This window comes from Carassius gibelio, chromosome A25 (genome assembly GCF_023724105.1).
Source record: "Carassius gibelio isolate Cgi1373 ecotype wild population from Czech Republic chromosome A25, carGib1.2-hapl.c, whole genome shotgun sequence".
Classification (NCBI taxonomy): domain Eukaryota; kingdom Metazoa; phylum Chordata; class Actinopteri; order Cypriniformes; family Cyprinidae; genus Carassius; species Carassius gibelio.
Genome location: NC_068395.1, coordinates 10,533,484 through 10,548,127, shown reverse-complemented (window position 1 = coordinate 10,548,127; position 14,644 = coordinate 10,533,484). Strand labels below are relative to the sequence as shown.

The 14,644-nt window shown below is 35.4% G+C and overlaps 1 protein-coding gene across 1 annotated transcript; it reads left to right on the top strand.

The window, feature by feature from the left end:
- Positions 1 to 34: 34 nt before the first annotated feature.
- On the top strand, positions 35 to 13,169 carry LOC127946631 (semaphorin-7A). Its single transcript, XM_052543320.1, has 14 exons — positions 35 to 235; positions 989 to 1,119; positions 1,710 to 1,745; positions 1,843 to 1,938; positions 5,025 to 5,118; positions 5,234 to 5,344; positions 6,266 to 6,408; positions 6,857 to 7,035; positions 8,566 to 8,674; positions 9,427 to 9,622; positions 10,233 to 10,348; positions 10,437 to 10,582; positions 10,700 to 10,755; positions 10,856 to 13,169. The coding sequence occupies exons 1-14, from the start codon at positions 94 to 96 to the stop codon at positions 11,260 to 11,262; spliced, it is 1,962 nt and encodes a 653-aa protein (XP_052399280.1). The 5' UTR covers positions 35 to 93; the 3' UTR covers positions 11,263 to 13,169.
- Positions 13,170 to 14,644: the final 1,475 nt, after the last annotated feature.

Genomic DNA, 14,644 nt, shown 5'->3' with positions numbered 1-14,644 from the left:
AAAGCAGGGGGGGCGTGGTTTACTTCTGATAGATGGGAAGCGCTCAGAACCTGGAGGATACGAGAAGAGATTACATCGTATTGTTCTGCGCAGATGAAATTCAGGACTATGATCCTAAAACGACAATATTTCTCTGTCCACATCAAAAGGATTTTGGCGTATCCTTGGTTTATTTATGGAGCGTGCTTCCATTGCGTCTTTTGCTCTTATAATCCGAGATTAACTCTAAAACAAGGTAAGATGATTTAAGATAAAATAAACAGTGTTGAGGAGGAACTAGTTAGGAAGGATGTTATGCTACATCTGAATATTTTCACACACACACAAATGCAAATTTAATTGATTTCTTTCATAAATTACATGGACTGCTCTAAATTTGACAGCAGTGTTTCAGGAGTTTGGTATAAAAAACAGGACTCATGCTTATTCGATACATTTGATTTCCTATTTGGGTTTATGCATATGCAAACTATTTATTGTCGTTTTTAAATCTGTATTTTACCTAAAAATCTGATTTTGTGGTGGCTGTGCTTTAAATTCAAATTATTAAAATCTTAATTCGAGTGATGAAGGGTTTCTAAAGTCAGACAGTAATCAGTGTTGAGTAGCCTACTACTGTAAGGTTAAGCCTACCTGATTTTAAAAATAATTTAAATAAATAAATAACAGTTAAAAACATTAGAAACTAAAAAAAGGTAATCAGTTACATTATAAATAGTTTTTACATTTTAGATAGGGTAACTTGTAATCTGTAACCTATTATATTTCCAAAGTAACCTTTCCAACATTGAAAATAAACTAGACATCCTCTGTAATCAGACTTTTATTTTAATTATTTACTCTAGTCATTTACACTTTTTGATAGTAGTCTATTCAGAAATGCATGTACTGTATATAGTAGACTTTAATTGTTTTAAATAATCAATTAAAACAATATCTCTAAACATTAGATCTTTCTAAACAACATAACTTTTTTTTTCTTTCTCAGATGATGCACTTTTATACAACAGAAATTACAGTCATACAGTCTTATTTAATCAGGAAGGATCAAAGCGTCTGTTTGTTGGAGGAATAAACGATGTTCTACATTTTGATGTAGACAGTCGTCAGATTGTGGAGGTAATTATTAAACTGGAACTGGTTATTATGTCTGTACATTATATGGGACATTTCACAATGCATTTATAATTATTGATTATAAATATTGATCATGATTTTATTTCAAATAAATAAATATATAAAGTTGGGGTGTAAACCATTGAATATCATAAATTGGAGAAGTAACTCAGCATTGCCCAAACTGATATTCTAACCCTGCCCTTTCTGGATGAAATTAGTAAGTCTAGACTACGTTAAATTATATATTTCAGTAACTGTAGGCTGTGACGCACACAGACAGCTGTATCCATATTGAACGTCTATTTCTAAAGGTCTATTTCAGGTGTCGATGAAAGATTTATTTCCATAGACAAGTCCAATCTGTTGCTATAGTTGCAATAAATAATTAAAATGTTTATTGTGTAATTGATAAGTGATTAAAAGTAATCTCCATGGTTGCTTTATACACATTTAGGTAAATAATTGTGTACATATAGTATTATATTTTGAATTTAAAATAACCTTAAAATAAATATTGCAGAGAGTTCAGATTTTGTGACCAAGATAATAATAAAATATTAACATTTTTATGTATTTCATTTATTTTTTAGAACTTTACTCTGAATCCAAACGTAAGGTGTGGTGAGGTAAGTTTTATAATTCTTTTGAAGAAGAGAAACAAAAGAAATAACAAATTGAGTTATTGATATCCCTTATCTTATTGATATCCCTCCATCTATACAGAGCTCCTGTGAAAATGTTGTCACAGTAATTGAGAGGTTCCAGAACTACACATTTGTATGTGGAACAAATGGAGAGCAGCCAATGTGTTGGAAACTGGTAAGAAATAAATATACAGAGCAACATCTTTGGCTGAGTGTCTGCTAACGCAAATATTCTTCTAAACATTGCCTGGAGGTTTTCTTTTTTTTTAGTAAGAGAAAAAGCGTAGATCTGTTAGAATTCTGAGTTCTATTTTGAATAACGCTTTATGTGTAATTTTGTGCCTGCTCACAACATGCCTCATTCATTAATATTTCATAAATCACCACCAGATTCACAACAGACAGAAAACATGTGCTCATTAGATACTCACATTGTAGATAAAACTGAAAAGTTACTGGTAATTTACTGCCATGACGTTATTTGGTAAGTTTACAAACATTTCCCTTACCTAAAACACACACACAAAAATGCAAAACCTGAGAAAAATCTAAACACAACTCTCAAAAATTTGCACTTTCTCAAAACAAAACACAGCAAACCGTTTTTTATACACGCTTAGACTATATGTAATCATGTTTCATACCTCGCATTTGCCTATTTTACAGGTTGCATTTTTGCAGGTGTATAGTCTCAGATTGTACTTTTTAGTGTAAGTTTATAATAAAATTTTGTGAAAACTGTAATTAATAATCATTTATGTGTGACTGTTTGCATTTGTACATACAAATTAGGGCTGTCACTTTTCAGAAAAATCAAATTCGAACAGATATCGAATATCATGCAATGTATTCGAATATATTCGAATATCTACGTGCCCCCCAAGCGCATAAAAAAGAAACGCCATAGCCTAAGGGGCCGTTCACATATCGCACCTAAAAACCTGTGGAAAACGCTAGGCGCGCCTCTTTCTCCTTCTCCAAAGCGCTCGGGCAGTTGCACTCCTGAGGCGTCTGCTGTTGCTAAGCAACCATGACCCGCTCTCTCCATGAAGATGCGGAAATTTCAGCAAATAATAAATGGTTTTGCAGCACTGATAATCTCTTGCAGTAGCTCTGCTACTAAATTTATTTCAAAATGGTAATCCAAATATAGCTATGGTCAGCTGTTCCTTCATCTTGGCTGAGCTTTCAACATTGTTACAGGAAAGGATGAGGCTGATTGGTTAGTTCTTATCACATGACCTGTGGCTCTCTGAAAAGTTTAGATGTTTTTAACTTGATGCGGTGCGGACGCGCCTGGAAAAAATGAGTACGTCGCACCGTGTGCGCATCGCAACCGCGCCACTTTCATTATGAGCGCGCATACCGCGCACCTACATTGGAAATAACGAACATGAGCGCGCAAATGTTCATCATCAAATTCAATCACAAATGTTTAACAGTGAGTCATAAACAGGACTATCTGGAATAATTTTTATTATTTACTTAATGTTTGAAACAGCAGGTTATCAATTTAGAATATCAATTTATATGAAGTGCCACTATGCATATCCCACAACATAAGGCTAAATGAAAAAAGAAAAGAAAAAATGATTCAGAACAGGCACAAACAATAACGTGACAACTTACAACAGCAGCAGGAGTAAGGTATATAGCCTAGCCTAATTCATTTCTTAATATTGTTTGCAAGAAACACCAGTCTATCAACTTGATCTGGATTAACTGCGGCTCTCTTTTTATTTACAATGTACAACACAGACGTGCCTGGCTCAAGTTACTAGCTTTTATTCCCTTTTTTTGGTCATGGGCCTACGCTAAAACAAACGGTCTAATCACAGACTGTAAAAAATGTGCTACACATGCCATTTTAAAGGGGGGGTGAAATGCTATTTCATGCATACTGAGTTTTCTACATTGTTAAAGAGTTGGATTCCCATGCTAAACATGGCCAAATTTTCAAAAATTAAGTTGTACATTTGAAGGAGTATTTTTGTTCCAAAAATACTCCTTCCGGTTTGTCACAAGTTTTGGAAAGTTTTTTTGAGTATGGCTCTGTGGAGCGGAATTTCCTTATATGGGTCCTAGGGCACGTCTGCCGGAAGAGCGCACGCTCCCGTATAGCAGAGCACTGAGAGGCTGAGCACAGACTCACTGATCAGAGCGAGAGCGTCGCGAAATGTCACCAAAAGGAGTGTGTTTTTGGTTGCCAGGGCAAGACAACCCTGCACAGATTACCAAAAGAGAAACAGCATTAAGGGACCAGTGGATGGAGTTTATTTTTACAGAGCATCAACAGAGTTGTGCAAGTGTTTTTGTTTGTTCCCTGCATTTCGAAGATGCTTGTTTTACAAACAAGGCTCAGTTTGACGCCGGATTTGCACATCGTTTATTTCTTAAGGATGATGCAGTCCCAACGAAAAAGGGTCACGGTCTTGTGTTGGAACCGCATGCGGTGAGTAAAACTGCTTAAAATATCTCTGCCTCCTTGTTAGTGCGTCCGCCTCCCATGCGAAGACCCGGGTTCGAGCCCCGCTCGGAGCGAGTCGTTGCTGCTGCTGCTCTCGTTCAGTTTCAGCCTTCACAGCTGTCACAGCTTCCACATGCTCTCAACACAAAAGCCTACTCGCTCGTGCTCGTGATTCTTTAGCTCCGCCCACACGTCACGCCTCAAGACGCTCGTGTTTTTCCGGGAAAAATCGGTACACGCTATCTTTCTCTTATGAATATAATAAAACTAAATACTTTTTGGAGTTATGAAGGATGCAGTACTACTCTATAGGTACTCAAGATTAACAGGATATTGAGTGAAAATGAGCATTTCACCCCCCCCTTTAAAAACCGGATATTTTATCTATAGTTCGATTACAGATATTTCACGTCATGTTCGAATTCATATTCAAATATCGAATAAAAAGTGACAGCCCTAATACAAATATGTGCATAAGAACCAATGTCTGGATTGCAAGATGATTTTAGTTATAGTTATACCCAGAATATGAATATTGTTAATTAACAGTTTGATCTGGAATATACTTTTTTGCTAGTAAAATATCAGATTCTAAATATCAGTAATTGCATTTCCAATAGTACAAATGGGAATTTTTGATGTAAACAATTGCATAATTATTCACATACATACTAATTCTTGATATCTGTAATTACATTTTCAGTTGTGGCCATCTATCGTTCATATCTTGCAAGTGAATAAATGTTAAAATGGCTTGCCATATCTCTGTTCTTTAATCATGTCTCTTCCCAAAGTTTCCCAGAGAAAGCAATCATTCCACAGAGGTTATAGATGGCACAGGAATCTCACCTTTTAAAGGTTCACAAAACTCCTTGTCACTGTTGGCAGGTGTGTGGAAGCCCAAGCAGCTTGAAGTTTTGATCTGTTCAGACTATTTGAACAAGCTGGAAGATTGTAGTTGCTTATTTAACGTAACATCTAGGCTTTTTTTGGTTATAAACAGATGGAGATCTCTATGTGGCAGCTCCTTTATACAATGATGGCACCCTGCTGCAGTTTCGCAGGAAATATGGACAACGAACCAACGTATGGATGCATGATCAATGGGTCTCAGGTTGGTTGAATTACACAATATTCACTGAAATTAGGAAAAGAAAACTTGTTTTATGTCTATACACGAATACTTTATTTATGTATAAATTGTTTTTTTTTCTCTAATTGAGAACATCTCCAAATATCCCCAAAGAAAGTTTAGATCGGACTTAAAAGGATAATTCGCCCAAATATTAAAATTTGGTGATTATTTGGTCATTACTTCTGCACCGACCCAGCGTTTACAAAGTAAATGTGCAAAGAAAGTCAAATGTCCTTTACAAAAAATGGTAAAACGACAATGTCAGTCGATTTTAAAGTTAGAGGAGAAAATTAGATTTTTCACCCTACCCTACCTTTCTGAACCGGAGTACACAGATGAAGAACTAACCGCATGTGACCTTTCCAACATGATTACATAATGCATGAATTTGCATTTTAAGTCCATTATATGGAGAAAAACCCTGGAATGTTTTCCAAAAAAACTATAATTTCTTTGCGACTATCGAAAGGAATACATGAACAAGTTGGATGACAAGTTAGATTAAATTTTTTATTCTGGAAGTGAACTTATTCTTTAATACAGGTTTGGAATAACTTAATGATGACCAAATTTTGGGATTAATTATCCCTTTAAGTTACTCGTAGATATAACTTTGCATAACTCTGCATAAGCTCTAATTAGTAAACTTACTTTAGTATGCATTCTAGTGAATGTGAAGACTGTTAGTGCACAGTGTGGGCTGAGCAAGAGACATTTAATCAGTTGCTGATCTTGCCTCTGCTGATTACTTCTCCAAGCTGCAGCTATCAAAAACAGCCTAGTCATATGCTTCTCATGAATCAGGCTTCGAATTTCAAAGTAAGGTTGAGGTTCACTGATATGAGTAAAAGTGTGGAATGAGTAAATAAATAATTCATGTCTTATCCCCACCCCACCCAGGACCTACTTTTATTTCCAGTTTTTTGGCCAAGCGCAGGAATGACCCCCTGAATGAGAAGATATATGTCCTATTTCGTGAGAAAAACTCAGACACGAGTCCAGAAGCGGATCCTTGGATATCTAGAGTGGCCAGAGTATGTAAGGTATGTTTCTCACTTACGTATGAAAGGTGCGGCAGTTCTTTGTGAGGCTTCCTACATGATCCCACCAAGTCTTGGGAGAACCATTGTCAGGGAAAAGTGACCTTCAACATCAGTTTGATCATCCTACACATTTCAAGGAGGATGAATGGTTTTATCTTGTAATGTCATCAGACTGTCACGGATTGGTTACCATGAACTATTCAAGAGGTGGAGAACTTTGAGGGGCTCACGTATAGGTTCAAATTCAGCACTTGAAAGCAATTACAGCAGAAAACAAGAATGCAGGACAGAGATCAGATTCTGGAAACCAAGCATGAGCAACAGAAGATGTGTTTTTGAAATGAAGTGCAGTAAAATGTAGAAGCCTTCCAAGGCTTGTGAATGAAAACATCAGCCTAATACATACAACAGAACATTGTCCAACTGTAAAAACATCAATCTCTCATAGGTGGATGAGGGCGGGCCCAAGCAGTTACTCCAGAACATATGGACCTCTTTTCTGAAAGCACGACTTGTGTGTGGGATTCCAAGAGAGTCGCTGTATTTTAACCGTCTGCAGGATGTTTACATCCAGCATGCTGACGACTGGAGGGATTCACGAGTGTATGCGCTCTTCTCCAGCGGCTGGTAAACACTGCATTACCTTCTGACATTTCAAAAATAAATAATTATGGACTACATGCTTGTGTTCATGCTGCACAAGCTACTGAGCCTATAAGCTTTCCTAAAGCAAAATCGTCTTCTTGTTGTTGAGTTTTGTTTGTATACAGCGCACAAGGTTTATGTGCATGCTCCGTCTTCTCCATTTTTAGTGTTTCTCTGTGGCAGAATTACAGCGCCACATACTGGCCTGGCATTTATACTACATCGTTTTGAGCCGGGTTCAGTGGTTTCATGTGTACTATCTATCCTTAACTGTCACTCACATTTTTGAACATTGACTTTGTAGTGCACGTGTATAACTGGAGTTATAATTTAGATTTTTGAGGTTGCACTCTTGTCATAAATTAATCGATTACTTTTCCTACATAATTTTTAGCAAGCAACATTGGTAAGATATATATTTGGGAGTCTTAGACCTTTCCAACGATATATAGTTTGTCAAGATTAGATTAGATTTAATTGTAATATAGTGAAGTAAATGTAGGCGTCCCACAGAGTGGACAGGTGACAGTTAACAGGCTAAGCCTAGCAACTAGCCAAAGACACACTATTAAGGTTCTAATTAATGCAAACAATATGCTAATCATGCTAACAGTGTGCTATAAGCTATAATGCATTAAATCATAATAATATCATGTTAAAACATGCTGGCAATGTGTTAAATCATGCTAGAAACATGTTAAAACAGTAACGAAATGTGAAATAACGATCAAACATGACGTCAATGTGTAAGATAATACTAGAAATATGCTAGCAAAATGTTAAAACATGGTAGCAGCAAAATGATAAATATAGTAACAAAATTTGAAATCATGTTAGAACATGCTTGATCATGCTAGAAACATGCAAGCAACATGGTATCAACATGCTGATAATGCTATACACATGGTAACTACATGCTAGAAACATGATTAGCAACATGGTAATCGTGCTAAAACATGCTAGAAACATACTAACAACATGTAAAATCATGTTAACAACATGTTAAAACAAGTTTGCAACGTGCTAGCAACAAGGTAATTATGTAAAAAACATGTCAGCAACATGCTTACCACATGCTAATCATGCTAGCAACATATTAGCAACAAGTTAAACATGTTAAAAACATGCTGAAACTTGTAGCAATGTGCTAGAAACATTTATGCTAGAAACATAATCATGCTAAAACATGTTAACAGCATGCTAATCATGTTAAATTATGCTAGTAACGTTAAAACATGTTAGAAATGTGTTAAATCTTGGTAGCAGCATGCTATCAACATTTATCTAATTTGTAAGTCCAAACTTTCAAACTTCAAGCTTTTACAAAGGCTTCAAACTTTCAGGCTAGGCGTTCAAAAACTTTATTCATCTAGTTACTTCAGATGGTTTTTGCAATTTCTTTGCTGCCACTGATCAGAAATTACATTCAGAAATACATTCCCACTGATCAGAGATACATTCCCACACCTTATTTGTATATGTATTGTATATAGTTTCTTTTATTTGCCATAGGAACTCTACTGCTGTGTGCATTTATTCGTTGGCGGAGCTTGATATTGTTTTTGAGAATTCCACCTTCAAAGGTTATTCTGAGGCCATTCCCACCCCAAGACCAGGAACGGTGAGCCAAAAAAAAAAAAAAAAACTCAGTCAAACAAAGTTCTGTTTGTTTGGCTTTTTTTGGTTTTATACTACACTTCACTACACTACAAATGTACCACTATGATTGAAACAGATGTTTTCTCAGTTTAGTATTCAACAACACCACAAATAGACTTTTCCATGAGCATGACTGTATTCCTAGTATTGTTTCCAGATTTGTGTTGTTTCCAGAAGTGTTGAGTAGCTCCACTGGTACTGTGGTACCGTTTTTAAAATAACTATGATCAAACTGTGGTCTGGGGTCTGTTGTAAAGTTCAGAGAAACACTTAATTCAGAAAATACTCAAAATAAATTATTAATTAAAATACATTTTCAATAAAAACAAATTAACAGAGTAACACCTGATTAAAGTGAAGCGTTTTCAGTTCAAAATTACATTCAACACACATTTTATCAAGCTTTATTTTTCTATATTGTTAATGCCCAACAACTTCCTCAATCATTTTACTCTTGACCCAAAAGTGAATTACTCAGGCGTATTATTATAGCCATTGTTTGTGAAGCAAGGCTATTGTTTCCTCACAATAGCTATTTTAAATGTCCTCTTATACTTGAGGAAATGAGCACTCATTTTACAAAAGCCATGGCCTTTGTAACAATGGGATGGTTGCAACTTCACTTGTGCCCTCACTGTGTTGTAACTGGTGACCTTAATGCTGACTGAAATTATATTATAACAAATATAACTTTATACATATAATCTTTTCCAGTGTGTCAAACAAAGCAGTTCCATTCCAATTTCTACCCTTCAAATCATTAAAGACCACCCAGAGATGAAGGAATGGATTCATCCCATTCAAAAAGACACACCTTTCTTCACAAGTAGTAAGAACTTCACCAAGATAGCTGTTGACCGAGTCCAAGCTTCGGATGACAGCAAACACAGTGTGCTGCTGCTTGCAACAGGTATACGGTGTATTGGTTAAAGATGTCTTCATACTGATGTTTGCTCTGTGACTTCCCATCGACAGAAATAGCAGTACTTCTGAAAAAAAAAAAAAAACTTCCCTTCTTACCCATTTTTGTTCGTTTTCTTTTCTCACTGAAGTCTGCTTATAACATTAATAAAGAAAGATACTGTATGCTGAAACATTTATAAACTTAAACCACTGTTGTATGACAATGGGATCCTTAAGAATGATAGACCTCTGCAGAGCAGTAGGTGCTACACACAACCAGAAACCACATTCCTTTTGGACTTCGGAGGAAGTTTTATGTTCCGAAACGAACTAAAACATCACACTTTGCGAAAATAATACATTATTTTATTTCAAAAGATCATGGTAAATTTGTTTCTTGATGGTATGACCACTTTATAATCCATTACATGACTTTTAAACACTACACATCATACACTTGCTGACATTGTAAATGGTTACAGAAAAGAACTTCATTGCCCATCATACATCATGCGAGCTAAAAAGTTTTCCATTAGTTGCACTTAGTATTGTACTGCAAAAGCTTTCATTAGTTCTTTTAGACTTACTCAGCCATTTGGCTTCTTGGTTCCTGCTAGACGATGGAGTGATCGTTAAGATCCTGGAGGATGGCTCCAAAGCATTCATCATCTCCGAAACGCATCTGTGCAATGGTTCAGCACCTGTACACTCAATGAAACTTGACTCTGAGAAGGTAATCAAGCAGTCTTGTGCATCACTTTAAACTGACTCTTCCATTCAGTTTCTCTTGCACATTCACACATTGCTGATTTTGCCTGCAGAGGAAGCTCTTTGTAGGATATCCGGGACAGATTTCTGTGTTAGATCTGCAGAGATGTCAAGATTACAATGCTTCCTGTGAAGAATGTGTCCTTTCCCGTGATCCATACTGCGCTTGGACTGAACAAGGATGCACATCACAAACTAAGTAGGCTTTTATATTGTTTGGTTCAGGAGTATATTTATATTTACAGATTTGGTCTTTTTTGGGTATTGTACACCCTAGCTTAGTTTTTAATATTTTTCTGTATGGAATGTTTTCCAGAGGAGGAATACAAAACATCGCTGATGGCCTAACTAGAGTATGTCACCAAAAATCAGGTATATGATTAATCTAATTGTTTTGTGTATCATTTTTCGCTCTATTTCATTGACAAACACATCTTCATAATGCATCTATCTTTAACGAATGTCTTTTAAGGGGGAAGATTGAGAAGAGATGTGCAACAAGCATCGACAGCTCCATTAAGGATTCAACTCTCTGTGCCCACTGGCATCCCCTTCTACCTCTCTTGTCCTGTTGAATCCAATCATGCTACTTACAAATGGGAACACGATCAAAAGATCATGCCATGCCAGCAGACCCAAACAGAATGTCTCCTACTCATCCCAACCATGACGACTGACATACATGGCAATTACAAATGTACATCCCATGAACTTGATTACACCAAAACTGTGAGGGAATACCAACTCTCAAATGATGCTTCTAAGGATGCTTCTAAGGATGCTTCTAATAATGCTTTTAATGATGCTTTCAAGCTCAGAGCACAGGACTGGGTAATGGCTGCATTTGTCACTAGTGCTTTCTATCAGCTCTCGCTTTAAGGTCAAGGTAGTTATGTAAATGTCAGTGCTTCTGTCTTCTGTCGGATGACCTCTAAGCTGATTAAAACCATCTGTCACATGTTGCCATGTGGCAGTAGTCGGTCTTATCAAGTGAAGTTTATAGGGAAGTAAATACTGAAGTAAAAGAAAGCACTTGTCTTAGCAGATTACTAGCAATTACATGCTTGCCATCTGTTGAGTGGCTGTTGAATGTATACAATGAGGTCCAAAGTCTGAAACCACAATGAAAACTTGGGCTTTCATCTTTGGAAACTAGAAAAACTCATCTTTGGAGACTTGAAATGTAAGGATTTCGGATTGTTTATGAAGTAAAATTAAGTTCTATTTCAGTTGCACTATTTCTAGGTCACAAGACACTTTTTAAAACATTTACCAGCATTGTTACATACACCAGTAGATAGCAACAAGTTAACTCTTTTCACAAGGGATTTCATTAAAACATAATTCTTTCAGGAACAGAACAACTACTGTCTTTATGAGTGAGTCATTGAATCATTCACTCAACTGATTCATTCAAAAGCACTAATTTAAAACATTCAAAAACTCAGTGTTGCTCAGAGACGCACATCAGTTTAGCTGTGGCTTCTTTTGGAAACTTTTTCATTCGTGGAGCAAAAATGCATACACTTGTTTATCAAATTATTATAGCAAATTTCCACTCGCAGATGTGCTATTAACATCATCATTTTTTTTTTACATTAGTATTAGAAAGCTGCGATTTAAACAACTGCTCTTTTGTTCACTTTTACATTCCACTGTATAGAAAGCACTTTATATTGCTCCGATTCGTGGACTCATTGTCTTAACTGGTTTGGCATTTTGTTCAAGAACTGTGGCTTGTGTGTGCAGACACTATATCAGTATGTGATGAGATGATCAGGGCTGCACCCGAAATGGGCAAATGTGTGTCTGTTTACTGATAAACAACTTCCTCTCATTAGTCTCGTCTAGACATTGCATCTGTTCATACACAGATTATGTCTGGCACTCTTGTTTGCACATGCTTACTTTCGTAATTAAGTTACTTTCTTTCATTTGTCTCATTTCAAGCAATTGTTCCTCGAACATATATAGTGCTAGTTGTGCATGAGTTTGCTTTTATTAAGAGAAAGAGAAATATATGCCTGTTATCCAATCCATAGTTGTTCAGGAAGTATGTTAAATTGTTGGTTGTAGTTATAGTCAAGGAAACCTTGGGTGTGGTGAACAAAAGCATGGATACTACTGGGATTCAGTGCTTTTGGCTGCTGCGTAGTTTATTGAAAATTGTTGTGTGTTCTTTGCACACAATGTTCAAAGAGTTGAAACATTTTCTAGATGTGGGATTCCAAAATAAATATGCAATGAGTCAATTACAGCTGTCAAAATATGCAGCAAATATATGTTCTAAAATAATTCTCTTATTTTTAAATTATATATACATATGTAGGGAACAATATAATGCACCTTATATTTTTAATTCATTACAACTATAAATTGAGTTATAAAGTAAGTTTGGATGCCTGTTGTTTTAGTAGAGAATGAAAAAGGAGTGCATTAAGCTATAGATTTATGAAAATGAAAGGAAGATTTGTATATTCTTTGACATGTTCACTCAAATGTGTTTCCATAGAATAGTTTTATGCTAAACCATATATTTGTCTGGTAGACCTTTAATATTGGCTTTATTGTTTTCTATGCTATTGATCGCATGAAGGTATTGCCTGTAATGTTCTCTTTAATTTTTCACTTATTGTCTTAACACATTAATTATTAAGAGAGACTCATAAATGTAAAAGCTAGAATTGCCAACATGCAAAAAAAAGTGTCAGCTGTGGACCGGCTTCTTGATTCCAGTGTATTTCCCGTCAATATTAAACTAAATTTAATTATTTATCATACTAAGGGACACTTGACTTTATTCTTATCTTTATTCTTGTAATTTGATATATATATATATATATATATATATATATATATATATATATATATATATATAATATTATATTATATTATATTATATTTTAGAATGAATATTTTTGTACACTCTCTGAATCATGCTGACCTAGAGCTAAAAACCTCCCAGTATGTCTTTTAAGCTTAAAACTGTTATGTTGTACTTTATAATTATTTTTATGCATAACTTATATATTTCCTTTTAACATGTCCATTAAGCAAAAACTAATAAATTATATATATATATATATATATATTTAGCACTTGAAATCTCTTTTATTCTTATGCACAATCACACCTAAGCACACTTGGAAGACGCATAACTTTAATGGTTCACTCAGATTAAAAACATATAACAATAGAAATAGTCATAGATTTGCTAAATAATAATAATAATAAAAATAATAATGGACTTCACTGATAATTTAATGTTCTGAAAGGCACATTTCTTGTTCTAAAATCCAGGAAGGGGAATATTTTCATCATCTCAAGCTGATCTCAATGCTCTAGGTTTATAAGCGTCTGGTCTCTTGTTGCTTTTGAAGCTCCTTTGATGTATGGAGCAAGACTGAGCCAGTCTTTGAAGTCCTGCAGAACACCTGTTGTCCATTAGAGAGAGAGAGAGAGAGAGAGAACGAACATGATTAAATAATTAATAATTAGTATAGTTTTTTTTATATTAGCCTACATACTAATTCTTTTTTTTTTTTTTTATTGGTGGCGCTGAAATTAGTAGGTGAGCTATTACTTGCTATTAAGACAGTTATGTTACTCTTTTATTCATTAGTGATAATTGCATTGTTTGTTCGGACAAAAGTTCATAAAAAGATGATCATACGTAATCTTTGCATTTTGCATGACTCATTGCGCCTTGTGCTTACACGCTGCTTCGAGTTTCCACAGAAAACATAAAATATCACACAAAACTCTTTTTTTAATTAACCACACACACGAAAATAGTGCTGAAATGTAACAAGGGAGTTGCTGTTATTGTCACTACTCTGAACGCCCTAAGGCTGTAAAAATGCACTGGAAAGTAGTATATTACCATTGTTTGTGGCCATGACTCGTTTTATGTGACTTGGACAAGGGGATTTCATATGACATTTTTATTTAGCAGGTCTAGACAGTGGTGTCACTATGTTTTTTGGTGTCCACCCTATTGTGAATTAAGTTTAGGCATTTTGTTCCGGATATTATTCACTACCACAGTTTTTTGGTAAATAGGCCTATGTAATATTAGGATTTAGGATTTAACTTCTACACGTTTAACAGCTATGTTCAAAACTTGAATGGAAAGACAGACAGTTACAAATGGTCATGCATATGGAAAACATTAAGATGAACCTGTTTTGTGTGAATGAAAACCATTGTCATGCAAGCTAGGGAACCGAAACTGGTTCAGAATAAAGCACAAAGAGAAACA